The sequence below is a fragment of the Cricetulus griseus genome, chromosome 8 (assembly GCF_003668045.3).
Source record: "Cricetulus griseus strain 17A/GY chromosome 8, alternate assembly CriGri-PICRH-1.0, whole genome shotgun sequence".
In the NCBI taxonomy this organism is placed as follows: domain Eukaryota; kingdom Metazoa; phylum Chordata; class Mammalia; order Rodentia; family Cricetidae; genus Cricetulus; species Cricetulus griseus.
Genome location: NC_048601.1, coordinates 28,399,482 through 28,427,203, shown reverse-complemented (window position 1 = coordinate 28,427,203; position 27,722 = coordinate 28,399,482). Strand labels below are relative to the sequence as shown.

At 44.6% G+C, this 27,722-nt stretch overlaps 1 protein-coding gene across 4 annotated transcripts in view; it reads right to left on the bottom strand.

The window, feature by feature from the left end:
* Alox5 (arachidonate 5-lipoxygenase) overlaps nucleotides 1-27,722 on the bottom strand; it is a 45,534-nt gene that overhangs the window by 16,639 nt on the left and 1,173 nt on the right. For all 4 annotated transcript variants that reach the window (XM_027429216.2, XM_035448983.1, XM_035448981.1 and 1 more), the window contains exons 2-4: nucleotides 20,837-21,035; nucleotides 16,090-16,171; nucleotides 1,546-1,668 (exon numbers count right to left, since the gene is read on the bottom strand). In XM_027429216.2, coding sequence (XP_027285017.1) covers nucleotides 1,546-1,668; nucleotides 16,090-16,171; nucleotides 20,837-21,035 — 404 coding nt within the window. The remainder of the gene's footprint in view (nucleotides 1-1,545; nucleotides 1,669-16,089; nucleotides 16,172-20,836; nucleotides 21,036-27,722) is intronic.

Genomic DNA, 27,722 nt, shown 5'->3' with positions numbered 1-27,722 from the left:
GAGACTGAGTGGCTCTCAGCCCTGGCCACCTGTTGGGTGCACAGTCAGGTCCCACTCTCAATGACTTGTCTATGGTTGTGCTGGGTGGGGGCTAGGAAGTGCCTGCCAAAAGTCCTCAGGGGAGTATGAAGCTCTGTTGGGCTTCATGAATTTAGGGTTTTTCTAAGTGTGTATGATTATAAAAGTTCTCTAAGAGTCAAAGAATAGTATGAAAGCTGTCCCTGCTAACCTTGGTGTAGCACATCATCCTGCAGTGATTCTAGTGAAAACCTGTAACCCAGAGTTCAATGTCTCTGTTGCTTATTCCCAAATAAGACCTTAGGCAAGGTCTTCAACTTACTTATTTCTCAGGTTCCTCAGCTGCAAAGAGGGGGCAATATGTGCTATGGCAGTTCGAATGACCCCATTTGTTGGAGAAAATGTGTCACTGGGGATGGGCTCAGAAGTTTCAAAGTCCCACAACAGGTCTGCTGTGGATCGGGATGCAAAGCTCCCAGCTGCTTCTCCAGCATCACGTGTGCCAATACTCCCCGCTGTGATGAGAACCTCTGAGAAGCCCCTGATGAAATGGTTTCCTTTATGAGTTTCCTTGGTCATGGTGTCTCCTCACAGCTACAGAACACTGACTAATACATGTGCCTATTTCATGAGGTCACTAAGACAAATGATCGGACCATCACTGTCTTTCTAGTCATTGTCACTACAGAATCTGCCTCTTGGGAATAGTCTGGACACCATCTTCAGGTAGACTGGCCACAGAAGGAATGAATTGGGGGTGGTGATGGAGCATTGTAAGGACAGCCCCTGCCTGGGCTGAAAGCACGGTGCTGCTAGTGTTGGGAGACTGCTGGGTCAAGGCTGTTTAGATACAGGTCATCTTAGATACAGGTCATCTTAGATACAGGTCATCTTTCAATTGTGCAATAAGCAGCTATCCCCTGGCCCAGATATATAGAAATGCATTGGGAATGGTGTTCAGCTGAACTGTTTGCTCAGCTCAAGGCCCTCAAAGGAAAAGAACAAAGGTCCTATTATAAGAAAGATTAAATAGGAGTCTTTTTCTATCAAACACGATAAAACGTGTGTTAAGAACAAGGAATTAAAATCTTCTTGTGTCCCTCCCCAACAACCTTATAAAACCTTTATGGAAATGCTTGCATCCTCCACACCCCAGTGAAACCTTAATTTACACAAAGGTCCACAACTGTATTCCAGGCATTTGATGGCCTGGAACAGTGAGCCCTTACCACTTCCTTCACTTCCCGTGTGCCAATTATTTTCAGACTAGCCAGTTAATTTAAGACTGTGAGTTGGATTCAGTCATTAGGGAAAAACAGAGCAGCCACCTGAGCTGGAATCAAAACCAAGTGCATTCCTGTCCTGGTGTGTGTTCGCTCCTCAGAGCCCACACTCCATCATGCCGTTGCCTTGTCCAGACAGATGGAATGGTGCTCTCTTTTCTTGTGATCCCAAACTCATTTCTAACAATGCCCCATATCCAGCTACCAGATGGGCCACCCACTCCCTGAAGTTCCTAGAACTTACGCTTTTGAGTAGTTCAGAACAAAGTCCACTCCTTTTTCACTATCGAACTGGATGTCTCGGGGCAAATCCTTGTGGCATTTGGCATCGATACTCAATGGGAAGCCAGGGTTCCACTCCATCCATCTAGCACGAGAAAGGTGAAAAAGAAACTGTATTAAAGGATGAGTGGTCCCCTGAGCTGAAGGCTGCCACGTTGTCAGGAAAGGTTATATGCGCCAGTTGATTTTCCCACTATAAGCTCAACACACTATAAGCTGAGATAGTAGGACCCCAGCCAAGGTTGTGTGGCAGTCACTTTTGCTGTGACCTGATCAGAACTGTCTTAGAGATCTGAGACTGGCTTATACCAAAGAGTTGGGGAATGGAACAGGTGTGGACTAGTGCACAGATAGGAGTAAGGAAGGAAACCCTAACTTAACACAGAGACCCCGAGTAACACTTTGAACATCCACAGGCCCTAGGAAGGGTTTGCCCAGACAGTCACAGGAAGAGGGCTTCAGGGCTCTCATCACACTCCACCTAAGTGTCAAATGTCCTGCCAGCTTGGTCAGGGCACATCCTGATTCTGTGTGTAGTGGTTTCAGGCTCTCACGGTAGAATCATAGGGCGTTAGAGGAAGTGAGAAAGAACACTAGACACAGATAAACCACCGAGGGAATGCTTCTTGTAACATTGGGCCTTAACAGGTTTAGAGATGGTCAAAGTCAAAGCCAGACACTAACTACATTGAAGATATTTAACTTTTACCGCCTTCAGAGTCACCATTCATGCATCCTTTTTATTTATTTATTTTTTAACTCACCAACCAATCTCAGAAAACAAAACTAAAGAAAACAAAATCCTTGTTCACTCATTTGGGACAGAGGAATGAGTTGCTTTGCTTAGAAGCTGAAACTGAAATACCCATTCTGAGGTCAGAGTTTTCATGTATGTTCCCTACTATCCTCCCTTCCATAGCTCCTTCTAGGAGGCAGGTTTTAGACATCCAGACGTCTTCAGTGCCCTAACTTCACCTTGTGCCTTCACTGCTATAAACTCACTGTTCTCCTTGGTGTTTGGCTGGCTCACAGAGTGACTGAAAATTCCTGCAAAGAAACTGCCTATGCAAAGGCTAATGGGCCGATTAAACCATAATGTGGAGTTTGGAATATCACAGATATGAGAGCAGAGTCAGAAATCTGCTCTCTCCTCGATGGTCAGGGTTTTAAGGGTCTGTGAGGAGTGTCCCTCCCCTAATTTAAGGCCTGTTCACTTGAATAAAAGGTGAGGTAGATTGATACCCTCAATTTAGGGATTAAAATGTCCTGATCTGGCCTTGAACTTGTTGGCCAGGCCACCAGCAGGGGGCCCTACTGCCTTACCGGTAGGAGAAGAAACTCTCCAGGCCTTAAAGGCTTGCTCTACCTCAGGTCAAGAGTGTGAGGAAGACGCTGGAGGTTGGCTACCTTTTTTTTTTTTTTTTTATTCTATTTGTGTCCCCACTTCGTATCAGGAATCTCTCACTTCTAGGCCCTCCTTGATAGGCCTCATGAAAACCTACTTTTGTTGTTTGTGTGACCTTTACTACAAGCACGTTAATAAGAATAAAATGACGGTTGTACAATTTTGTTGTTGTTGTTTATTTGGAAAAATGTGTAGAGGTGTCTCTGATACACACCTAACAGTGAGGCAGTCATTGGGGAACCCCACGGCATGTCTGCCCATCACTCAGCTAGCATCAGCCACATACATGCTCTTCATGCTCGGCATTTCAAGGGATCCAGTGGATGCAAAGGGGTGCAGTGGAGCTAAAGTTTTCAATGATGCAGTAGGGACGTATGTACCTGGGATAGCATTCACTGTTTTGAGACCAGGTTTCTCTATGTAGTCCTGGCTGTCCTAGAACTCATTTTGTAAACAAGACTGACCTGGAACTCAGAGATCTGCCTGGCTCTGCCACCCACGTGCTGGGATTAAAGGTGCACACCATCGCACCTGGCAGCATTCACATTTTATTTTATTTTTAAATTGATATTTATTATTAACTTGTCTGTAGATAATATGTGTGAGTATGTGTGAGTGTATGTGTGTGCATACCATTGGGTGCTGGTTCAAAAATACATAGGCAGGACCATCCATGGTAGCACACATCTTTAATCTGAGCTCACAGGAGGCAGACGCAGGGGGATCTCTGTGAGCTTGAGGCCAGCCTTCTCTACATAGCTAGTTCCTGGCCAGTGAGACTGTGTCTCAAAAAAAAATAGCAAAACACCACAGAGATGTATTTCAGGTAAACCGGTCCTTTAGTAACACCGACCACCAAAGTGGTGACTTGATCCCAGACTGCAACTGAAGGAAGAGTCGAGATGATTTTTTACTTTTGTGTTTCCCCAAGGGGGAGGTGCTGTAAGGTGCTTTGATCCTGAATCCAGAAAGGAGCTGGTAAGAAATTAGTCACAATTCAAAGTGTCCCTGGTCCTTGGCAGCAGTGGGAAGGCAGGGCTTGTTTGCAGCAGGAAGGAGAGAAATAGTCTTTGTCAGCATGCCTTGGTCAACTGTGGTGTTGGCAGAGGTTGTAGGAGGTGTGGTTGGAGTTCTCTGGAGTTTCTTTCTTTCTTTCTTTCTTTCTTTCTTTCTTTCTTTCTTTCTTTCTTTCTTTCTTCCTTCCTTCCTTCCTTTCTTCCCTCCTTCCTTCCTTCCTTCCTTCCTTCTTTCCTTCCTTCCTTCCTTTCTTGGGGGTGGAGAGGGTTTTCAAGACAGGGTTTCTCTGTGGCTTTGGAGGCTGTCCTGGAACTAGCTCTTGTAGATCAGATTGGTCTCGAACTCACAGAAATCTGCCTGCCTCTGCCTCCAGAGTGCTGGGACAAAAGGCATGCATCACCACTGCCCGGCAATTGCTTTGTTTCTTTAAAGCCACAGCTTCTTGATGTAACAGGGCCTCAGAGGATTGCTCTGGGAAGTTGGCTCTCTCCTGCAGCAAGTCCTGAGTTCTGAGACTGGACTCAGGCCATCAGGCTTCCACAGCAAGGCCTTTCTTAGAGCTGCCCTAAATTTTCTTAAGTTTTCGGACATTGTTTTATCAGCTCAGTAAGGAGTTTCTCAGGATATAACACCAAGGTACACTTGTAAATTATGCTCTGATTGGTTTAATAAGGAAGCTGACTGACCAATAGCCTGACAAGATAAGGTTAGGCAAAAAAGCCAAACAGAATGATGGGAAGAAGAAGAGTGGAGTCAAGGCGATGCCAGCCAATTGTGTCTGAACAAGCAGGATGTGTAGAAAATGAGGTAATAAGCCTGGAGCCACGTGGCAAAGCATAGATAGAAATATGGGTTAATTTAAATGTAGTTAGCTAGTAATAAGCCTGAGCTATTGGTTGGGCATTAATAATTAATATAAACCCCTGTGTGGTTATTTGGAAGCAGCTTCGGGACAGGGCAGGACAGAGAAATGTCCATTTACACCAAGAGGCAAACACTTAGCTCCTTTGCAAGTGGGACCATTGCACAAGAAGCAGTCAGCTTCCTACTGGCCTCCGAAGCCAAACACTCATGTCCTTTCCACTGAACGAGACACACAGACAGGCCAGCCCACAGCAGTCAAAGGCTTTCATACTCACAGACATAAATAGGTGTGTGTGTGTGGGGGGACAACACACAAAACCTCACACTCCATGGGGAAGGCCACAAGGAACTAGACCGAAATAAGGAAGAGGCAGAAAAGACATCTGATTTGGAGGGAGAGTGCTTAAGGAGATGTAGATGGTACAATTTAGTATAAAAAGACATTCAGGCTCATAAAATATGATAAAGGAAGAATTCAACAAGGAAACAGAAAAAGATTAAGTCAGTGTGTGACCTGACCATTCTCCTAAAGGAAAAGTTTATTCATTCTACAATAAATTATTTGAGCACAATCTTTGTACCAAAATGCACTCTTTACTCTTTGCAAACTGTGTGTGTGTGTGTGTGTGTGTGTGTGTGTGTGTGTGTGTATGTGTGTGTGTGTGTGTGTGTGTGTGTGTGTGTGTATGCGCGCGTGCATGTGCACTCGCGTGCATGTAATGTAACACAAATGTTTAGCAGAAGTCCAAAGAAATGCAAAAGAAGAAACCACTAGAGACTTGAAAGCTAGATACAAGAAATTTAATAAACTTCTCATTTCTCACACTTAGAATGGTAGACACTGTGAAGTGTTTATGGATTTTTTTGGAGTAGGCCATTCCATTTTTATTACATTAAAAATTATTTAAAAAATTTTCATACAACATATTTTTTCATATCTTTCCCTTTCCCCAACTCCTCCTAAAATTTCCCTACCTTCCCACCCACCCAAAATTTTAACATACACATGCACGCACAGGAACACACACACACACACACACACACACACACACACACACACACACACACACACACACCAATCCAAAACAAACATGGAGCACATTGTGTTGACCAGCGACTCCTGAGCACGAGGTCTGCCTTGCAGTGCAGTTCATATACCCAGTGTCATTCCACTGGAGAAAAGTGATTTTCCCTTTCTGAGCAGGTATTAATTTCAATTAGCATCTCGTTTAGGGATGGAACTTGGTGCCCTCTTCCTCTTCTCTGTGCTGGAATCTTATCTAGCTTGAGTTTGTGTAGTCTTGTGCATTCTGTTGCAGTCTCTGCAAGTTCATATGTGCATCAGCCCTGCTGTGTCTGAAAGACACTGTTTCTTTGGAGTCATCCACTGCCTTTGGCTCTTTCTGCCTCTTCCACACAGATCTCTGGGGCTTGAGAAAAGGGGTTTGATAAAGACATCTCATTTAGAACTGAGTATTCCAATGTCTCACATTCTCCAGTTGAATGTGTGTTTCTGTATTAATTGTCATCTTCTCCAAGAAGAACTTCTCTGATGGGGGCTGAGCAATGCATTAATCTATGAGTGCAGCCATATGTCTTTAGGGGTGGCATGCTCTTTTAGCAGAATAATAGTAGTAGGTTTTTCCCTAGGGCCCATGACTCATCTAGTCTCACATTTGTGGCCTTATTAATATCCAGGTGTGGGTTCCCTCTCATGGAGTAGGCCTTAAATATATTTGGTTACTTCATGACATCTATGTCATTATTGTGCCACTATATCTTGCAAAGCAGGTCACAGTTATGGGTCTCAGGGTTTGCAGCTGGGTACGACTGATGATTATTTTTCTCCTCTGGTAGCATGCATAACACCTTTCAACACTATGAATGCTAGTCAGTAGGGCTGGAGCTTCACTAGGGCACCAGCTCAATTTTTCCATGTTTGATGACATAAGTAAGTGGTGTCTTCAACAATAGGAACTTCCTGTCAGGTTCAGGAGCATAACCAATAGCATTGACAATAGTCTGTATTATTCGTGGGGAAGGGTGTCTGTGGGTTCTCTTTGGCTAATGACTCAACAAGATGTAACCCATTCCTGTGACTTTTTTTTCTTGATAGCATATATTATCTAGTTGTGGTGTTGTCTCCCCCCATTATATGGTAACTCCATTTGTACATTTTAGGAAGATTCGAGAGTTCTAAGTTCCCATATGACTATTCAAAAGGCCTTTAGTACTAGTTGTTCCTCCCCATAGTCTCTCCTTTACCATGCATTCCCATCCTCTTCCCCATTGAAACCTATTTCAGTTTCCCCTTTATTTATCCATAACACTATGTTCCGTTTCCCTTTCCTTGGGAGGTCCCTTCCTCCCCTTGATCTCTTATATCCTACCTAACCTCCGTGACTATTTAAATGAAACATACATATCTAAAGCTTAAAACCTAATATCCGCATATAAGAGAAAGCATATAATATATTAAAATACACCAAATGGAATGATAATACTCTCCCCAAGAGCCATGGAGTAGCTAGCTAGCAAAACGTCCAGTACCAGAAATGAGAAACTCCTTTTGGGTTGTTGATTGGGAAGTCAAAGAGAGTTCCCAAAACAATATAGGCTATTGCAATTGTCCTTGGTTGCCTCCCAGAAGTGAAAGGTGAGTCCTTATTGTTGAGGACACTGTGCACTTTGGGCATAGGACTTAGAGGATTTGAGCTGGAAAGGAGCCAAAAGTGTGCCCCTGAGGACTGACTTTCCTAGTGCTACAAGGTGAGGAAAGTGTCAATAGTCTTAACCAGCTGTGGTTGTCTATAAACCACAATGGCCATCATGGTAAGATATCCTTAAAGGGGCAGTAGTGGTACTCATACCTTGGTAGTAACCAACAGCTGTCTACTTGGACTCAAAGCCTGCTTAACAGAAAAGAAATCACTCCTGGCACCGGAAACCTAACTAACTGCACTTGGCTAGGGAGGTCACAGGTCACAGAGGAGACTTTACTGTCAATTTTCCAAACCAATATAATTCTTAATGGCATTCTGAATACTTTTCTGTACACCCACAGACAAGTTTAACATTCAGCCCATCAAAAATCTTCTTTTGCAGCAAAAGGAGGCCATTACAGAAAGCCACAGCTAGTCTGAATAAGAGAACAAATGATCACGTGTTGTCCAGCCCTAGTGGAGATATCTACCATACAATTCTAGAGCCTAAGACTCAGGAAACATCAAAGAAGAGGAATTGGAAAGACAGTTAAGAGGACCCACAAGGTCAGCCCTGAAAACATCAGCATGCAGGCAATACTTAAGGGACAAGGACTCAGCAGGTTGTATTTATATGTTGATTTGTTTAGATGCCTATGTAGCAACAGTGGTTGCAGAAGAGGCTGTGAACTGGGGGATGGGTGGACATTGGAAGGGTAGGAGTGAGGAGAGGAGGGAAATGATGTAACCCCATTTTAATTAAATTATAAAAGACTATTAAAATAGTTATTTTTAATTTGATTTATTTTAATGTTTTTATTCATTTCATTGACAAATAAAAATTATATGTTTTTGCAGTGAATTTTTAAAAAAGACTTTTTGGTTGGTTAGCTGCCTGCTTCCCTTATGTATTATATTTTTCCCCTTTAGGCTATGTTCTCAATTGTTTTAACCTTAGGGAAAATATTACTATTATATGTCATATGTAGATGTTTTGTCAGATGCTGAGGGAGGAAAAAGGTCAGATTGAGATCATGATAGCTGGCAAAACTGTTGTCAATAAAGGATGTCTTCCTGAACAGTTTCACCAACTAGTTCTCTGTCCTGAAGCCTGTCTCCTGCCTGCTCAACCTTGTGTTTATCAGTTCCAGGGAATGAGCCTCTTAGTGTCAGACAAACAGCACTCTGCTTCTGCATGCACAAGAGGTGACTCTTGCCCAGAACAACTGTGAACTAATGTCCTCAGAAGAGAAAGCCATACTCATTCTAAAGGTTTTACAGGGCTAGTCGGCTGACTAGAAGTTTGATATGAAGAATTGGAGCTGCAGATCTAGAGAAAAGCTATTTGGGGCCACCTTTTGTCTCCTTAATGGCCAAATCTTCACCTCCCCCTGTCTGACTTATTACCCTTTCAACCATCAGGTAAAATCTTTGGACTGTATCAACAGGCTGGCAGTTTCTTTATCAAGCCCAAAGCTGAGAATCCCACCAGGCAACTGTAGTGTCTGTAACAGGTTTTCCCCAACTTGCTGTAGCTCACACAACTCATTTTCCTATTGATGTGTTTGGAAAATGCTTTGATTTAAGGCTGCCTCTTATTCTGTGAGTATGTAAGTTTATGTAATTGCTTCTGTGTGGGAACACGGCACCCACAGCATCTGAGTACAGCTCCCAAGCCAAGGTCATTCATATTTGCTTCACACTACATAACCTCATTTTCTGTGAGATGAGAGCTATTTGTTTAGAGATGGATCTGGGTTAAGTCTGTAGTGCATATGTATAACCCAAGAATATGTAGTAATTTATAAAGAAGAAAGCTTGAGGTACAGTCACCAATTAGATTAACAAAGATGAAATGCCTCAGATGGAATGTGTTGATGGTGCAGGGGAATGGCGTCTCTCAGCAACAGCAGCTAAGGGCGGAAAGTGACAGAACACCCAGGCAAACAATCTCCAAGATCTAGAAAACTCAGAAGATGTACACATTTAGGGATTCTATAGATCTGCTTCTAGGGAGTAATTCTCTCATGAGAGCATGCACAAACATCAGAAAGCTCACTGTAGCTGAGTCTGAAAGCACTAGGAGGTACCCACGTGCCCATCCATCAGCAGGTAGCCAAATGAAGGTGGTACAGTGGTACCCAAGAATGATGCAGCCAGAGGTTGGGGTAAAGTGCTTGCTTGCTCACCTGGGTTCAGCTCCCAGAACCACACAAACAAAATGTCTGATGAGTTTAACTATACAGAAATTAAAATGAAAGGCTATCAATGTGTGTCAGTGACTGGTCTTCAGGACATAACGTTGAGTGAAACTGTAGGGCACAGAAGTATCATTTCAGGGATGGGAGAGCCCTGAGACTTCAGTACACTGTGTCACGCACAGCACAGACAGTGCAGTCAGTGAGGGCTAGGTCTCTTGGAGCTCTGACCCGGGTCCTCTCTGTCACCTTTCCCAGATGGGCTACCGAAGAATGCCAGCAAATTTCCTGGAACTATTCTCTGCTCTTGCTCAGCTTTCACACTGTAATCTGGAAGCCCGAAAAATCTGCATGAAAACGGAACTTCAGGATTGTGCAGACAGTGCAAAAGTTCAGCATTTCCTGACCGGAAATGGGGGGGGGGTGCTGATTGAGCAGTTGAGTGGAAGGAGGAATAAAATGACAATGAGAGCTAAGAAAAGGACAAAACTCATAACACCCTTTCTGATCCTCTCACAAGGTCCAGCTTATGATGAAGCTGACTGGCTTCCTGAAGGTCAGGTTAGTCGTCATCTCTTAGGTGAATGGACAAGAAGTCTAATTGGGTCTGAACGAAATCGAACTAAGATGTTAATCAATTAATAACCGATTACGTTAATCTCACGCTCTGTCTTAACCCATCCCACAAACCAGAAGTCTTGTAGAACTTTATAAAGGGCTTTGTCACAGGAGGCTGAAGTAGAGGAGAAAGATGAAGAAACATAGAAACAACAGTCTGTGGGAAGGAAGGCAGACTCATGGACCATGTTCTGTGCACTGTATCAAGTACAGAAGTCCTCAAATATGTCACACCGTGTTGAGAAGGATGGCTCACACACATTGTAGTCTAGCACAACTACAGTGTAATCAGGTTACTTTCTCACACTAGGCACTAAAGGTACAAGAATTTTAAACCTTTTAAGTGTGAAATAGGCTGTGTAAACACACACACACACCTCTGTCTCTGTCTCTCTCAACCCCCACCCCCCAAACATTTTTCTAGCTACCTCCCAGGTCAGCGAGAGTACCCTCAACCTCTACCATTGGCAATAGTATCCTCAATTTCCTTTTCTTTTTGAAACAGGCCAGCCTTGAACTTCTAAATGATTCTCCTGTTCAGCATCCCAAGTAAGCTAGTACAATAGGCACACCACCATGCCCAGTCACCTTTGCGAATGTCAAGTTACTTGTTTGTTATTGGTCATAGCTCCACTGCCACATGCTTCCCTAAGCAGCGCAATCCAGACTTCATGGCCAGCTGGACATGTTTCTGGCATTTTGCCTTCATCATGTGATCATTCTTGTTGGTCTCTTAAGAGTTCACTGATGGACTGTTACCTGGAGGTGTGAAGTGAAATAAGCCCTTTCCTTCTCAACTTGCTTTTGGTAATGACGTTACACCAATAGAAACCAACCCCAACTAAGTTTATCAATATTTGCATTCAAGTATTTGGGCTTGGCATATGGCTCAGTTACTATTGCTAGTATTGCTACAGTGCAGAGGACTGAATCCACAGCTCTTTATATACTAGGTAAGTGCTCTAATTCTGATTGTATTATTTGTGGAAACACATAGGAGTAGAAGAGCTGCTGGGCCACATGGTTCACGATCGGCCACAGAACTGTATGATTTACAATTCTGAGGAAGCATTGGCTTGTCCCTCAGAACAGCTGCAGCGTTTGACCCTGCTAGTGGCGTCCTGGGGTTTGATTCCTGCCCCTCCTTGGCAGCACTTGTTAGGGTCTGTCTTTTTTAAAATTCTTGTCAGAGTTTATATATTTTGAATTCAAGTCCCTTACTGGATGAAGTTTGCAGACGTTGGTCCATTCTATCTTTTTACTGTTTTGATGGAGTTCTATGAAGTAGAGAAAATTCAAGTTTTGACAAAATGCAGCTTGGCAATTGTCCTTGTACTGTGTGTGCTCCTGGTACCATATCTAAGAGGCTTTGGTGAGCCTGACTATGAAGAATTGCTTCTGTTCTCTACATGTTGTACAGATTCTGTTCTTAACAAGTCTATCTTTCATTTTTAATTCATTAATAGTTTTTACAGATTTTTTAGAGATATAATTCTTATACCATAAAATTTACCCAATGAAAGTAAAAAATCCAGGTCTACTTAGCATATTCACACATATGGGTAACCATCACCATAGTCAATTTTAGAGCATTTTTCTGATTTCTGAAAGGAACCTGTGTCTTTAGCCATCATTGCTATCACTGGCCCTTCTTTGTTCCTATGCAACATCTATAGTTTGGATCAATGTCCTTTAAAGCTTCATGAATTAGAGGCTTGAATTCCTGATAATGGTATTCCTGGAAAGTTGTGAAACCTTTCAAAAGGGCATTCCCTTAAGGGGACATTGGATCCTGGACCCTTTGTCTGTCTTCCAGCTGCTGTGAGGTAGGTAGCTTTGCTCCATACCATACTGACTTTGCCATAATGTGTGTCTTTGACATGAGGCAACACCACGGGTCCTCCTGGCTGGGGACTGAAACTTCCAGAACTATGATACAAACATACGCATTTCCCATCTTAATTTATTTTCCCTCAGATATTTTTCCATATAAGGGAAAGCTAACTGGTGGTTAATGTTGATGGTGAACTTGATGGGACCTACAATCACTCAGGTGGTAAACCTCAGAGCACGCTTGTGAGGTAGCTGTTAGTGTGTTGGCAATTGGTATGGGAAGACCCACCCCACATGTAGATAGTACCGTTCCAGAGCTGGAATCCTAGACTGAATAAAAAAGAGAGAGCACATAGAATACCCTCCTTCATCTCTCTCTTCTCTGACTGTGGGCTCAATGGGAGCAGCCCCTCATGCTCCGCCTGCATGTCTTCCTTCAGACTGTACAAAGATGCAAAACATCAGACACAAGTCCCAAAGCAAAACTTCCTTCCTTCTTTCAGTTGCTTCTGTCAAGTATTTGCCATGGTGATGAGAGCAGTAGATAATAAGCAAGATTGGTAATAGAAGCAAGGTAACACCGTGACAAAACTTATCTTGTGGTTCTTTCCCCCTACATGTATTTACTCTCTCTCTCTCTCTCTCTCTCTCTCTCTCTCTCTCTCTCTCTGTGTGTGTGTGTGTGTGTGTGTGTGTGCACGCGCGCATGTGCATGCTTGCCATGACATGCATGTGGAGGCCAGAGGACAACATATAGGAGTCTGTTCTCTCTACAGAAAATGAAGTAGTACTAGCTGCTACAGCGTGCATGAGCCTAAAAAACATTGTTAAGTGAAAGAAGCTAGTCACAACATGTCATTAATTGTATAATTTATTTTGTAAGGAATGTTCGGATCAGGGTAATCTTTAAAGCAGTAATGCGTTTGTTTAGGTATTAGTTACTTCCACCTTGCTGTGACAGAATATTTGACAAAAGCAACTTCGTAAGGAAAGGCTTATTGCAGTTTCCAATTTGAGTGTGCAAGTCCATCTTGGTGGGGAAACCATGGAGGGGTGTGTTCTTTCCATCTCAATTTACATAATCTAAAATCTCCCTCTTGCACTTGCCCAGAGATTTATCTCCTAGGTTACTCTAGATCCTGTCAAGTTGACAAGATTAACCCTCACAAGTCACAGTCCTTATCAATTTGATACCCAAACACACCACTTTTAAGCAATAACCTTCCATCCTTGTTCTCTGTAGGTTTATGACAGTCATATAATGCAAGTAAGTTTAGCCCATCCCTAAAAGCCCTCAAAGGTTCCAAGATCATCCAGAAGTCCAAAGTCTCCTGCGAGACAAGGCAATCTCTCTCACGGGAGTCCTGGATAAGAGCAGTAAGCAGTAGCTGTGGTACAGGCTAGATGCTATCCTGCTTGAAATTTCCTCTGCCAAAATTATTAGTCCATTATTCTTTAATTATACATCATGCACGTTCTCAGGCCACGGGGCAGAAGGAACCAGATTCTATGCCAGAATATCACAAAATGGACTCCAGCTCAATTACCAGTAGAGTCCTGGTTCTCTGAAAACCAATGAACCAGGTTCCCACTCTCCCTATGTCTCTTGGCACTTCAGTCTTCTGAAGTCCCACCAGGATGGTCCATTAAGCCTGCTTAAAACATTATAGGGCTTCTCTAGCCCAAAGGTTCGAACTCTTACACATTCCTCATAGTGGGACTGACAAGAAGGCTTAGCAGGTAAAGGTGCTACCGCCAAGCCTGATGAACTAAGTTCAGTCCCTGGAACCCACATCAAATTACATAAATATATGACATTTTATCCACCCATCCATCCATACATCCATCCATTAATAGACATTAAGTTGTACACATCTTTGGATTATTGGGGTTATAAGTACAACAGTCATACATATAGAAGTGTTTCCATGGACATATGTATTTGGTTGTCTTTCTAATCAGTGTGACTTCAACACAGATTCAGGGAGAAAAGTTCTGTTTTGTTCAGTTTGAGAGATCTTGTCCAACATGTTGGGTAGAGTGAGATGTAATAGAGCCATTCTTATCATGATGGGTCATGAAGTGGAGGAAGGGGAATGCCAGGGCCCTCCTTGCCTTTTAGACCTCTTGACTCCCTTTAGACCATCTAGGACTCTAGGTTTGTAGGATGGAGCAGCTCATGTTCAAATTAGGCCTTCCCCACTTATTTAATTCTCTCTGGAGCTCACAGGCACACTGACCTACACCTGTGCAATTCCATATCAGGTCAAGTTGGCAGTGAACATTAACCATCCCAAATATGCATTTTCCAGACAACTGATGTGTCAAGTACCTGTCTTTCATATGTTTATTACTCATTTACATATTTTTCTTGGAGAAATATCCATTTATTTGGACTTTGAACTTTTGCTTGTATTATTTGTCTCTTGATGAGTTTTAAGAGTTTTTTTTTTTTTTATAGCCCAGTGGTGGTGGTGCATACACCTTAATCCCAGCACATGGGAGGCAGAGGCAGACGATATCTGTGAGTTTGAGGCCACACATCATCTACAGAGCTAGGACAGCCAGGGTTACACAGAGAAACTCTGTCCTGAGAGAAAAGAAAAAGAGTTCTTTATATAGTTTGGATATGTCTTTAGTCAAGTAAATGATTTGCCAATATTCCTTCTCATTGTTTGGGTTCTTTGTGTGTAGGTGTGTTTATGTGCACACTTGTGCCCATTAATGTGGAGGCCAGAGGACAACTCAGCTGTCATTTTTAGGAGCCATCCACCTTGCTTTTGAGATATTGTCTCTCACTAGAGAGAAGCTCCCCAAGGAGGCTAGGCTGGCTGCATAGAGTCCCAGGAATCTGCCTGTCTCTTCACCCCCAGAACTAGGATTACACACACATTACCATGCTTGATTTCATGTGTGTGGTGGTGTATGTGTATGTTGGGGAGTGGTGACCAATAGAAGTTGGTGTTGGGTGTCCTGGATCACTCTCTACTATATTTCTTGAGACTGGATCTCTTCACTGAGCCTGGGCTCACTGATTTTGCTAGACTGGCTGACCAGTGAGCTCTGGTGAGCTGTCTCTGCCCCAACAATGCACTGTAGCTCCTGGCTTTTACATGGCTGCTAAGAACTTGAACTTAGGTCCTCTTGCTTGTGTGACAAGCATTTTTTTTTCTAGGCAGTCTCTCCAGGCCCTACAGTTGTTTTTAAGGTGTGCATTCTGGGAGTTAGATTCAGTTCCTCATGCTCATAAGGCAACTACTTTCTCAACAGAATCTTTCATTTCATTTTCTTCATGGCATCCTTAGAAACATAAAAGCTGCTGGGTAGTGGTGGCGCAGACCTTTAATTCCAGCACTCAGGAGGCAGAGGCAGGCAGATCTCTATGAGTTCGAGACCAGCCTGGTCTACAAGAACTAGTTCCAGGACAGCCTCCAAAGCCACAGAGAAACCGTGTCTCGAAAAACCAAACAAACAAAAAAACAACAACAAAAGAAACATAAAAAGCTTTAAACTTTGGTGATGCCAAAATCATCTGTTTTTCTCTTGCTACATATGTACGTATCCAGTTTTCTCATCACCATTTATTTAAAAGGCTATTCTTTTATCCTTGGATATGACTTGCAGGAAGACATAAATCATTAAAGCAGTCCACACAATACTGGGAAAGCATCCAGGTGACTCACACTCTGTGGGCCCATCTCCCCCAAAGCAATATGACTGCTCTCAACCTTTTTCTTTGACCCCTTCACTTTCTCTGCCTGAAGACGGAGGCGAGACAGTCGTCCATCTGCTGTGGCCAGGCTTATGTCACACCATGGACCTAATATAGGTGGAGCTATGCTGGCCACTTGGTCCATGCCGTAACTCACCGATACTGTTTTTGTCGAGCTTCCAGTTCTTTACGCCTGTGCTGCTTGAGAAGGTGGATTTGATCATCTCGGGCCAGCTTTGCTGTGAAAGAGGGACAAGTATGAGAACATCATGAGTAGGAGTGACAGCTTCCAAATAATGTCCAGTGGTCAGGTTTTCCTTGGGCACCTTCCACTCAGCCCTCAGCATTCTGCTTATACAGGAATACTGGGGCCCCTAGTCCAGACTATATATATATATATATATATATATATATATATATATATATATATATAATGTGTGTATGCATATATATGTATAGCATATTCCATTTATTACATATGTATTACATACTTTACACCATGCAACTCTGGCTGGCCTGGAACTTTCTATTTACCCAAGGCTGGTCTTAAACTCCTGACCCTCCTACTTTCAAGTGCTGGGATTACAGGCTAGGCTTCTTATTATCATATCAGGCTTTGGTGGGTATTTGAAAACATTTCAGAGTAGTCCAATACGTCTTATGCTGAGATGCCATCCAGCTGACTTCTGTGCTGCCGGAGAAAGTATCAGGACTCTGGCTCTTATGCGTCTAAATCCATTTGGTTGTTTCATGGAGAAATGCAGGACACAAGTCCCAACATTCGGGACACTTCCTGTCCCTTGTGCTATCTACACAGAAGACAGGCTCTGCTCTAAAACGAATGTGGTCACCTAGGCTGTGGGTGTAGAAGAGATACAAGCAGACACAGACTCGGGCTTGTGGTTCAGTCATGTGACCCAGAGTAAGTTGCCTTGACTTCCTCACATATAAAATGTCTACTTGTTGGAGTCTTAGGGGCATGCTAGTGTGAGAACATTGTAAAGCATTCTGCACTGTGTTAGTCCCCCTTAAATGCTTAATAAACGAGAATAGTAATTATTATGGATTGTTCCCATAGGAGGTCTTAGGTTTTCTTGCCTATCTGCAAGCCTAGGAGTCTCAGCGTTTTGTCACTTGGCCTGGCCTGCCATCTCTCATTTCAGGAGTTTTGGCAAGTTGCTAAGGGCCCTTAAAACAGATGAAATTGAAATCCCCTGTACTCCAATCTAAGGCAAACTCAGCAAGCATGGAGGGTCCCAAGTAGGAAAATCTGAAAAGGTGTTCATAATATATACTATCATACAGTATTGTACTGTGATATATTATATACACTATATAGCCCAGCTGTCTGTGTGAAATATTTCATTGCACTGAAAATTTATATTTCTGCAAAATACATTAAAATTGATGGAAAAATTAAATAAAAACATTAAGGCTGAAAGCCCTGTTTTTATTTTATTAGGTTTAGCATCCAAAAAATTAGTGTTTCAAAGGTTTGTGTTTGTTTCTCAGATACCTGCTATCAGTTCTCTTACTGCAGATCCATTCCCTTTAGTTTTCAGCCCCGAAAGCTCTCTAGCTCACTGTATGCCTGGCCTTGGGCACGGAACTAGCCCCAAATAGGAAGATCAAAACCATGAAGCAGGCCCAACACCCCTGAGGTTGACAGGAGTCAAAACTGTGACAATTGCCTATTGTCACTAGCTATGCTAGGCATTGCTGTGAACATTTGGTATTCTTTGTCAAATACCTTAGACTTGCCAGAATATCCCTTGGACAGCCTGACTCTCAGAGGCTTCATTTCTTTACCTGCACTGGTATGAATAGATTTCCATAGATCTCAAAACACCAAGTTGATGCGAGACAATGGCTCAGTCTCCCCAGCTATGAGACTCCAGCTAACAACTGATGGAACTTCCTGGGCTGTGGGATGATAAGTTCACCTGCTTCTCAACTGAGTGTAGAAGAACCCCTGGGCAGCTCGCAGGGGCTGACATGAGCCCTGGAATGAACCACACATATGCTATGGATGCTGGGATCACAGTGGCAATCCTATCATTTCATGATTACAATGGTGAAATTGTGAAAGCACTAGACGTAGGCCATGCTGTGGTGAGAAATGGGGTCACTTGGGGGGTGGGCCCTCCTCTTGCCACATTGTTCAAATCATCAGTTGTTGTGCCATGTGGGCTAATCATGGCCACAAATAGCTTGGTATTCTTTAAATTGAGAGGTTTCTTTTTTTTTTCTTCCTTTTAAAATTTAAATTAGAAACAAGCTTTTTTTATTTTATTTTACATGTTAATCCCAGTTCCCTCTCCCTCCCTTTCTTTCCTCCCCTCCACCAACCCCCTATCCCATCTCCTTTCTGCTCTCCAGGGAGGGTAAGGACTTCCATGGAGGATCTTCAAAGTCTGTCATATCATTTGGAGCAGGGCCTAGACCATCCCCCATGTGTCTGAGAGAGTATCCCTCCATGTGGAGTGGGCTCCCAAAGTCCATTCGTGTACTAGGGATAAATACTGATCCACTACCAGAGGCCCCATAGATTAACCAGACCTCTAAACTGACATCCTTGTTCAGGGGGTTTCAGTGTCCTTCCCCTTCAAGGATAGGTGGTAGAATTCCACTATACTGGTTCCAAGTATAGGTCTGAAGCCTGGCAGCTTCCATTCTCTCCCTCTTGGAATTCTTACTCTTAGAAGTCAACTACTGTGTAAGAAATGCAGCTATCCTGAGACCATGCTGTGAGATGCCTTCATGAATGGGGTGTTATGCATAGATGGAGGCCAAGGAGGCCCTAGTCATGGGAGAGAAATACCATCTTTGAGGTGGTGACTCCTCCAGCCCAGTCCTGTGAGTTAAAGACACGGGGGACACAGATGATCTACTCAGCAGAGCCTTTCCAAGATTCCAGATCTTTATGATCATTAACCAAATTAAATGACTGTTTAAAGCAAAGACAGTTGATGCTTAATGGAACTTGCCGGCCAGATTATTTATGTCTCCGAAGATCTCCTCCTTCTTCTCTTGTCTGTCAAGGTGACAAAATGGATGGCTTCAGTGGGCTTCCCATTAGACTCAGCATTGGGAATAGACTAGAGTGGAGGCCTTGGGAGAGTGTGTGTATGTGGAGGTGGGCCGGGGGTTTCCTCCCCGGTCTGCTCTCCATTGTCTCCCAGGATGTCCACTTCTCTTCTGAGGTCATGGCTCCTCATGGGGGCTATCCTTAGAACACTTCCCTTTGCGTCACTCCTATGCTCTTCTGTTTTCTCAGCTCATCTGGATTAGCCATGGTGCTGTCCCTACACACAGAGGTGCTTCCCACAGAGGAGGCACTTCCTAAAGTCTCTCTCTCTCAGTGCCTCCTTGGACCATCCTAGTCTGCCTGTGTCATCTTGCACGTTGCTATGGAAAGCTACAGAAAGCAGAAAGACTTCACTGAGAGTAGGGCAGACAGAAGAAGGATTCTAATGCCTTCAAAACACTGGGTTAAGAAAAGCAGCCTGCCTGCGCCTTCCTTGTTCTAGCCACAGGCTGACTTGAATGATGAGTGTGTGTGTGTGTGTGTGTGTGTGTGTGTGTGTGTGTGTGTGTGTGTGTGTGTGTCTGTCTGTCTGTCTGTCTGTCTGTCTGTCTGTCTGTCTGTCTGTCTGTTTCCTGCTGATGTTGGGGAAGGAGTGGCAAAAATCTTTCTAAACACAAGTATCCAGTCCAGAAATATTCCCAGAATTTGGTTTAAGCTCCACATCAAGGACAGTGGAACGTGGATCGTGACCTGAAGGTCAAAGACACCAGACAGAAAAGAACTTCCTTTTTTTTGGGGGGGGTCTCACTTTTATTTTATCAAAGGGGTGGTGGTTTTTTTTTTAAATCAACCTCATCTTATCTACATCTCCCAACTGTGAAGAATGAAGCATGGCAGGGGATCTGTGTCCCCGAGAAGGGCTCATTGCTGCCTTGAGCAGCAACAGGCATCCTCCTCATTGCAGTGGCAGTTGGCAGGTACAGCTTATCATTCCAGATGGAGACTGAAAGCAAACTCAAGGGCCACAGCTACAAGGGAGCGGTTTGCCAAGGCTTGAGTTTAACCCATGTGTGCAAGCAGCTAGTGTGCAAGGGGTGTCAGTCAGAGAGAGAGAGAGAGAGAGACAGAGAGAGAGAGAGAGAGAGAGAGAGAGAGAGAGAGAGAGAGAGAGAGAGAGAGAGAGACAGGCCTTTGCTGACCTTTGATAACTGCTTCCTTCTCCAATCCTCTTTATCAGCTAGCTGGGGACCCCTGAAAAAGAATGGCCTCTTACAGAGGTACCAAACTCGGCCCTGCATATCCAGGCTAAAACAGCAGAACTGAAAGTTCAAAGCGGGCCTGAGCCATGTGGTAAGATGGATGCTTTGTTTCATACCAAACTTGTCTGTCAAGGTGACAAAATGGATGGTGACAAAAGATGATGGTGAACTCCAGCTTGCCTCTGGCCTTTGGAGCTGGTATTCCAGTTGGCAGTCTTAGCCTAACTCTCTTGTCTCCAGGCTTTCAGGAGATGTCCTGTGGCTCTGGAACCCTCCCCCCCATCTCCCCTAACCTGCAGAGCTCCCTATTTCTGGGACTACTCTTACAAGTGCCTGTTAAGAGACCCTCATTACCTAGTGGCAAAAGAAGAAGGCATCAACTCCACATTTTCCCAGGACAGTGTGCAGAGGGAGGCCACAGCTGGTGTGTGTCCTTGGGCTATTAGCTCCATTCTAGAGCTTGTTAGTGCCCAGGAAGATCACACCTCCTATAAGGCACGGGATACAGAGGTGTGCTCCACCCGAGATGTCATTTTCACACCCAGAAATACGGCTCTCTGAGATGGGGAGACTTTCTAGTCTCCAGGACTAAAGTGGCAGGGGTCTGAGCAGCTTACCACGTCCATCCCTCAGCACAATCTCGCCCTCGCCTGTGATCCAGCGGTAGCAGGGGAACTCGATGTAGTCCCCGTGGGGTGTCTTCAGTGTGATGTACTTCAGGTACCAGTCATCATGCAGCCAGTATTTGCGCTTCTCAATTTTGACTAGCTGGATCTCACCCAGTTCTTCATCCACAGTGACATCGTATGAGTCCACCTGGGCAGGAGGACAGGAGAATCAACTGTTGTCCCCCCCGGGCCTGAATTCTGAAGCCATTGAGAACATTCCTCCCTAAATGTGCTGCTCCATCATACTAAGCATTATTAGAGTTAAACAACATAAATTTGGCAGTTCAAGATCACGTTAACCTTTGCCTTTTCATGAAGGTCTTCCTCGGAAGGAAAGCAGAAATCTGTACCATTAGACATGTTTAGCTACCTTCAACATCCATAGTCACGTCACCTAGCTTCCCTAGCCCAGCCCTCTTTCTTTATAACTAGCTTTTCATACATTTCAGGTCATAAACAATGGACTCTCACTGCTTTTGTGAGTCTTCATTTAATCTTAAGATATACATTGCTGTATTTAGCAACTTTGTGTGATTTTCTCCTACTATTTTTAGCTTATGCCAATTTGATCCTCAGGCTTGCCTGATCTGAAACAAGATGGGGTGGTTTTGTTTTGTCCACAGTTAATTTTTATAGCTGACAGTAATCGTAAGTTTACAGAGTACAGCAGGACATTTCAATATAAGTCTAGAAGAAACATTGACAAACCAGGGCAATTAGCATTTCTGTTACTGCAACATCTACTCATCTGAGGAACATTAACAACTTTCTTTTCTCCCAGTACCCCGGAGGCAGAGGCAGGTGGATCTCTGTGAGTTTGAGGTCAGCCAGGGCTGGGATTAAAGGTGTGTGCCACTGCAGCCTGGCTTACCCAAGATTCTTAAGGAATCTCTTCATTTAGGTGGCTCACCCCTGGAAGAACCTGACTTTACACAGATGGGCTCTAGTGACCCTGGGAATGTCTTCAGTCTATGTCTGACTCAGGCTGTAGGAGGGAAAGGTACTCAGGCTCCTACCAATTCCTGCAAAGCCAGGCTTGGTGAGGGTCCTCTTCAATTGCCCCTATGTTCTGGAGGATGCAGGCTGGCCTTTCCATGGAACAATCCTTTATAATGTACAAGGGCCTGCAGACAATGACTGCAGTGCTACTCCTGTAGCACTCTCGAGAGGTAGGGGAATTATGACGTATTTCATAGAGAAGACACTGAGGCCCAGTAAGTCCCAGTTCAGCTATTAATTCACAGATCTGGAATTCCATTTCATGCCTTCCTGCTATAGCCACTCCATCTCTCTCTCAGTCTCAGGATGCCAATAAAGTGAGTAAAGTCGATCTCATGGGTTGAAGTCCTCCTGGGACAGATGAATTTCACAGCCTCAGAAACTGAGAACAATGAGCAGTTCCATGCATCCATGGCACTTGTAGTAAGTTGAGGCCACCCTGCTGCTAGAAGGTGCCACCCCAGACTGTGGACAGTGCTTCCACTTGGGCCCTAGTGACTGAGTTTTTGCCTGCCTCCTGCCTCTAGGGCGCGTTTGGGCATGGCATCAGTGCCCATGGCCTCTGGGTGGTTGTAGATTAATTACTGGCAAGGGGAAACTGTTCCAGTGTCTACCAGGTTTGGAAGCCTGCACTTGCTAAGGCAATTTCAAGGCAAACATCCTGATTTTCCATCAATAGAAGAACACAGAGTTATACATGTGATAAGAGATCTCATTGACCCACTATTTCTGTCTCTCTTCCAGCTACTAGGAATACTGGAAGACTTCCTACAAGGAGTGAGAAGTTGGGTGTTTTCACATTCCTCTCAACTTTGACGACACTGAAAAGTTTTTATGTGGTGGCCATGGCAAAGTCCAGATGCTCCGGACCCCCAGGAACAGTTTCTGAGCATGAAGAACCAGGCTCCTTTGTGGGATGACACATCGCAAGCCCTTTCAGAAGAGCCTGCATGCACAGGAGTGTCTCTCCTATGGGACAGAGGCACATCCCATCTGGATGTCCCCAAGAAACATCACTTCTGCTCTACAGAGAGCAAAGGTCACTATCATGACCACACAGAGGATAATGACCCAGGGCCTGAAGACCCCCAGGCAGAGGCTTTGTCTACACTACAAGGTGGGATGAGGTCAGAAAGCCTCATGATGCATCTACGGGGCTAGGGCAGAGATGTGGCTTCCACAGATGGGGGAAGAAGTGAAATCTCTACGCTGAGACCTTCAGTGGGTCAGAACAGGTTCTGATTGGATTGCCTCACATGTCCTGGGGGGTGTGGAACACTTAGGGGAACATAATGAGGATAGAATGATTTGGGACTGGACACCAGTGAGGTTTGCCATCATGCTAAGTCCTACCCTTGTATGTGTGTGCAGAGCCCACAACTCTCCTATGGATCAAGATGGAAACTTTGAATCCATTTGAGGAGTGGGGGGCAGTGATGGGGAACAGGGTCAGAGGGCCAGGTGTTTAGGGCTCGAGTTCACATTGTAGGTGCAAACTGGCCATATGACCTCATCAAATTGCTTTATTTCATTCTTCTTGCCCTCCTCCTCCTCCTCTTCCTCCTCCTCCCCCTCCTCCTCCTCCTCTTCCTTCCCCTCCTCTTCCCCTTCATATTACTCCTCTTCCTCCTCCTTCTCTGTCCCCTGGTCTTCATATTCTTCCCCTTTTTCCTTTTCTTCCCCTTTTCCTGCTTCTCCTTCTCTTTCCCTTTCTCCCTCTTCCTCCCCATTCTTTGCCTCTTCTCCCTCTCCTTTCTGCTCATTCCCCTTCTCCTTGTCCTACTCTTCCTCTTCTTAGATACCCTCCTCCTCCCCCCTTTGTGTGGAGGACAGTGGACAAACTTGGATGTCATTCCTCAGGCACTGCCACCCCCACCCCAAGTCAGTGTCCCCTACTGGCCTAGAATTGACAAAGTGGGCTAGGTTGGCTAGCCAGAAAACCTCAGTCTCCTTTTACCCAGACCTAGGATTACAATGTGGCCTCAGGTGTGACTTTTAAAAAAAAATATGGGGTCTACGGATCAAACTCAGGTCCTTGCGCTTGCAAGGTGAACACTTTAGTGACTGAATATCTCCCCAGCTGTGTTTCTTCATCTTTCAAGAAGAGATAGCAACTAGCTTGCAAGATCATTGAGAAATCAGAATGGCAGGGTGCTTGAGTAGCCTCCTTTCTCCAAGGGCACAGTCCACCTGCTGTATATGTCAGAACTACATGGTCTGCATTCTCAGACTCCAGGAGAGCTCATGAGGCAAGGCACTCTGCAGTATCTGTGAGCAGTTGGAGCCACACTTTGCACTGCAATTCATGGAGTGAGAGAAAGAAACTGAACCTATAAGTTCAAGCCCTGGGCTCAAAACTCGGGTGCGTGGGGGACTCCTGTAAGGATGGGGACCATGGAAGGGACTGGTAGTGCATGTGGAGGAGAGGGAAGTCAGCCTGTGGTCAGGACTAAAGGGCGGCCACCAAGAAAGCCTGGACCCAGCCCCAGGACAGCTGCTTCAGGGGAAGTGGCTTTCCTGTGGTGTTGAGAGGCTGGAGAGGATGGCTTCAGGCCTGGATGTGACAGGAGAATAAGCAGGGTTTGAGGGCTCAACTAGAACCCATGAAGTCTTAGAGATAAATTATGTTGTTTGAGGGTCTAGAACTACAAGGGTGTAGCTACAAGATCACAGAAAGCAGAGAAAGGCTTCCCTCCAGGAAGATACAGGGTGCCATGTGCTGTCCCACAAAAGAAGGCCTTGGGAGGGTATGTGGAGCCACCAAATGTGCTGATCTTCCCCCGCTTTCTTAGTGAGTATGCTGGGATGACACTGTACTTGTTGTCAATGGCTTTGACACACTGAGTTCTTTATGGTGGGCACTCTAAAGTGTCGGCACAGGTGCTCAGGGCTGGGCATATGACTGCATATGTGGATGGCCGTTCCATTTTACAGGGGTAGCTGAGGCTTGAGAGACCAAGAGGAGATGGTGTTAGCGGGTGATTGATCACCTCAGAGGTGCAGAGAGTGGAGAGGAGAGGCCAGGAGATGCCGATATGGGGAGCTGGCAGAACAATGTCCAAAGTGCAGGGAATTCACACTGAGGAGGAAGGCTAGGGCACAGCTCCCACAGACAGAGGTACCACTGCACTGGACACTGGCCAAAAAGCTGGAGAGAGACACAAGAGACATGGAGTTCATGAGCCGAAGTCAGGAGGGGCCAGACAGATGATTTCCCTTACCCCCTTGTTGTTTATCTCTTGTTTTTGTTTTTAACTTTGTTGTATATTTCGTCTTAAAGTTTCCAAATAGAGTCATATATCAGTGACAGGGATATGTTTTGGGAAACACACTGTAAGGTGATTCTATCATAGTATATATTTACACAAACATAGATAAAAATTATACTATAAGCCCAGGCTACATGGTGCAGCCTATTGCTTCCAAGTGATATGTCTGTGAAGAATATTAAGATTGCACTGAATATGGTAAGCAATTGTAATATAATAGTGAGTACTTGTCTGCTTAAACATAGTGGATATACCAGGCAACAGGAAATTTCAGCTCAGTTATGATCTTACAATGACCTGTGTGGCCTGTTGTTGACATAAACATCGTATCTCAGCAAAAGCTTTAGTTGATCAGCTTCTGCTTGTGCTTTGTAGGGGACAGTGTAAGCCACGCCTGCTAGAGCTGGCTGCAGGTGTGCCTGACCACGCCTGTCATGGCGTGGTCAAGGTGAGGTCAGGATGACGCATGATAGGGATTTTAGGGGCTGCAAGGCACATGGGGGCCCCTTCTCTCTGGCCTCCCTGCCGTGCTGCCTCTGGCACGCTCTGGCTTGTGTTTGGCCGGTGTTTACCCAATAAAAGATATCTTAACCTTACAGGCTACCAATCATCTCGTAGCAGTGCTTTCTATCAACATTTTATAAACAATTCATTTATTATTTCCATCTCTGCCAGAGGACAACTTTGCATGTCATTCCTCAGGCACTCACTGTCCACATTTATCTATGTGTAACCTTTCGTGGATGGCTGGGAGAGAAGATGGATCTCTCCTGAAGTGAAGGCATGACCCAACTGGGCTGTCCATCTTGGATGGGGTCTAATGAGAGGCAGGTGGGAAGAGGATGAGGCTGTGAAGTAGAGAAAGAGGGAGATTGGAGGGCAAAAGAGAGACCAGGGTACCGGGAACGAGAAACAGAAAGGAAGAGATGCAAAGACCAAAAACTGCAGAGAATGAGAGAGATGGGGGCAGTCGTTAAGAGAGTGTGGAGACAGAAGTGGGGAAATGAGGGGTGCAGAAGAGGGCAGTCAGGGGAGGCCGAAAGATAGAGAAGTAAAAAGACATTACAGTAGAAAAGAAAGGATAGTTAGAGGGTGAGTGGGGGGCAAAGGAAGGAAGGAGAGGAGGATGAAGGGCAGGATGCGGGGGAGCTGGGCAGCGAGGATGACTGGCATATGGTTAATGAAGAGAAATATTTGTCCTCCATCGATGCTCTTTCTCCTAAAGAGGTCCTATAGAATTTACTCTCCATAAATACTTGTTACACATATTTAAGAAGCATATCATCTATAAGATGAATTTACATGGTCTGACTATATTCAAGAACCATATACTCAACAGCATGCTATCCTTAGCTTTTCCAAAGTACTGCTGAGGAGGTGAAGTAGCCAACTAAGGTGTCCTTGAAATCTCCAAATTTGTTAAAGCTGTTCCACGTAGGACTAGCTCATGAGACAAGGCGGTTCCTGTTCTATCTGGGCTGTCCTCAACGGACATCAGGAATCCACTGAATGACTGGCGTTCAGGAGAACCCCATCTGCAAATGACTCGGTTCCTGACCTGAATCCCTATGCAGAACTCTTATGGGAATAGTGGGGGATGGGCAGCAGTGCAACTTATTAAACAAATTAGTACTGTCCATTATCCAAGTGCATAGCAAGAGGGTGCTGGCAGTGATCCTAGGACCTTTATGGTAGCCATTTTCCGTGTTATTCATGGTAACACTGGCATTTTTCTAAGCTTTATCTTCTCAGCAAGCCTTATCTTCTACCTTTACCCAAAAGGGACGTCTGGACTTTGAAGATACACAGGCCACAGAATGAGGAAGTAGCTCTGGATGCGCAAGACAGAGTATGTAGCAACTTTGCATCAACAGGAACTTTCTCAAAAGCTGTTTTCTTTTTCTTTCTTTTCTTTTTCTTTTCTTTTCTTTTTTTGCTAAGGCTCTTTTTGCATTCAGCTGTAGGACAGCAGTTCCGCTTAACCTGCACGTCCTTCTCTCCCATGGAAATATGCATGCAAATCTCTCCTGAAATTTGCCTCTGGGGTTCTTGCTGAGGTGTTTAATTGCAATGTCACTTGAATGTCTTTTCAGGTTGGGAAACAGAACAGAACAACGTAAATAATGAACAGAACAGTGTTCTCACTTCCTATCCAGTCACCTACGATGGCCACACTGCTATTCTCCCCCTGGGGGAAACGACACACCGCCATGTGTCCTGTGCCATGGAGTCTGAGCTCACTTATAGTCTGTGCTTCAATAGATTTGTGGAGAAGGACCCTGCAGTCCATTGGTATGGAAGAAGTAACCTTTCCCCTAGATACTGGGAGAACCCCCAAAATAGTGAAAATAAACAAAAGTGCTTTGAAGGTCCCAGAGGTGTCCCCATCCCAAACGGATGCCACACTTTGCCTGCTGCAGCACAGTTCGGGGCCAACTCACAGACTGCAGAAACCACGCATGAGATGCCATTCTGAGGGGCCACATACACCTTTACCTGAAGGGAGTTCAAGCCTGGTTAGTAGCTTGCAATTCCTGGCTGCCTACCAGGTCTCAGGATAGGAGTCA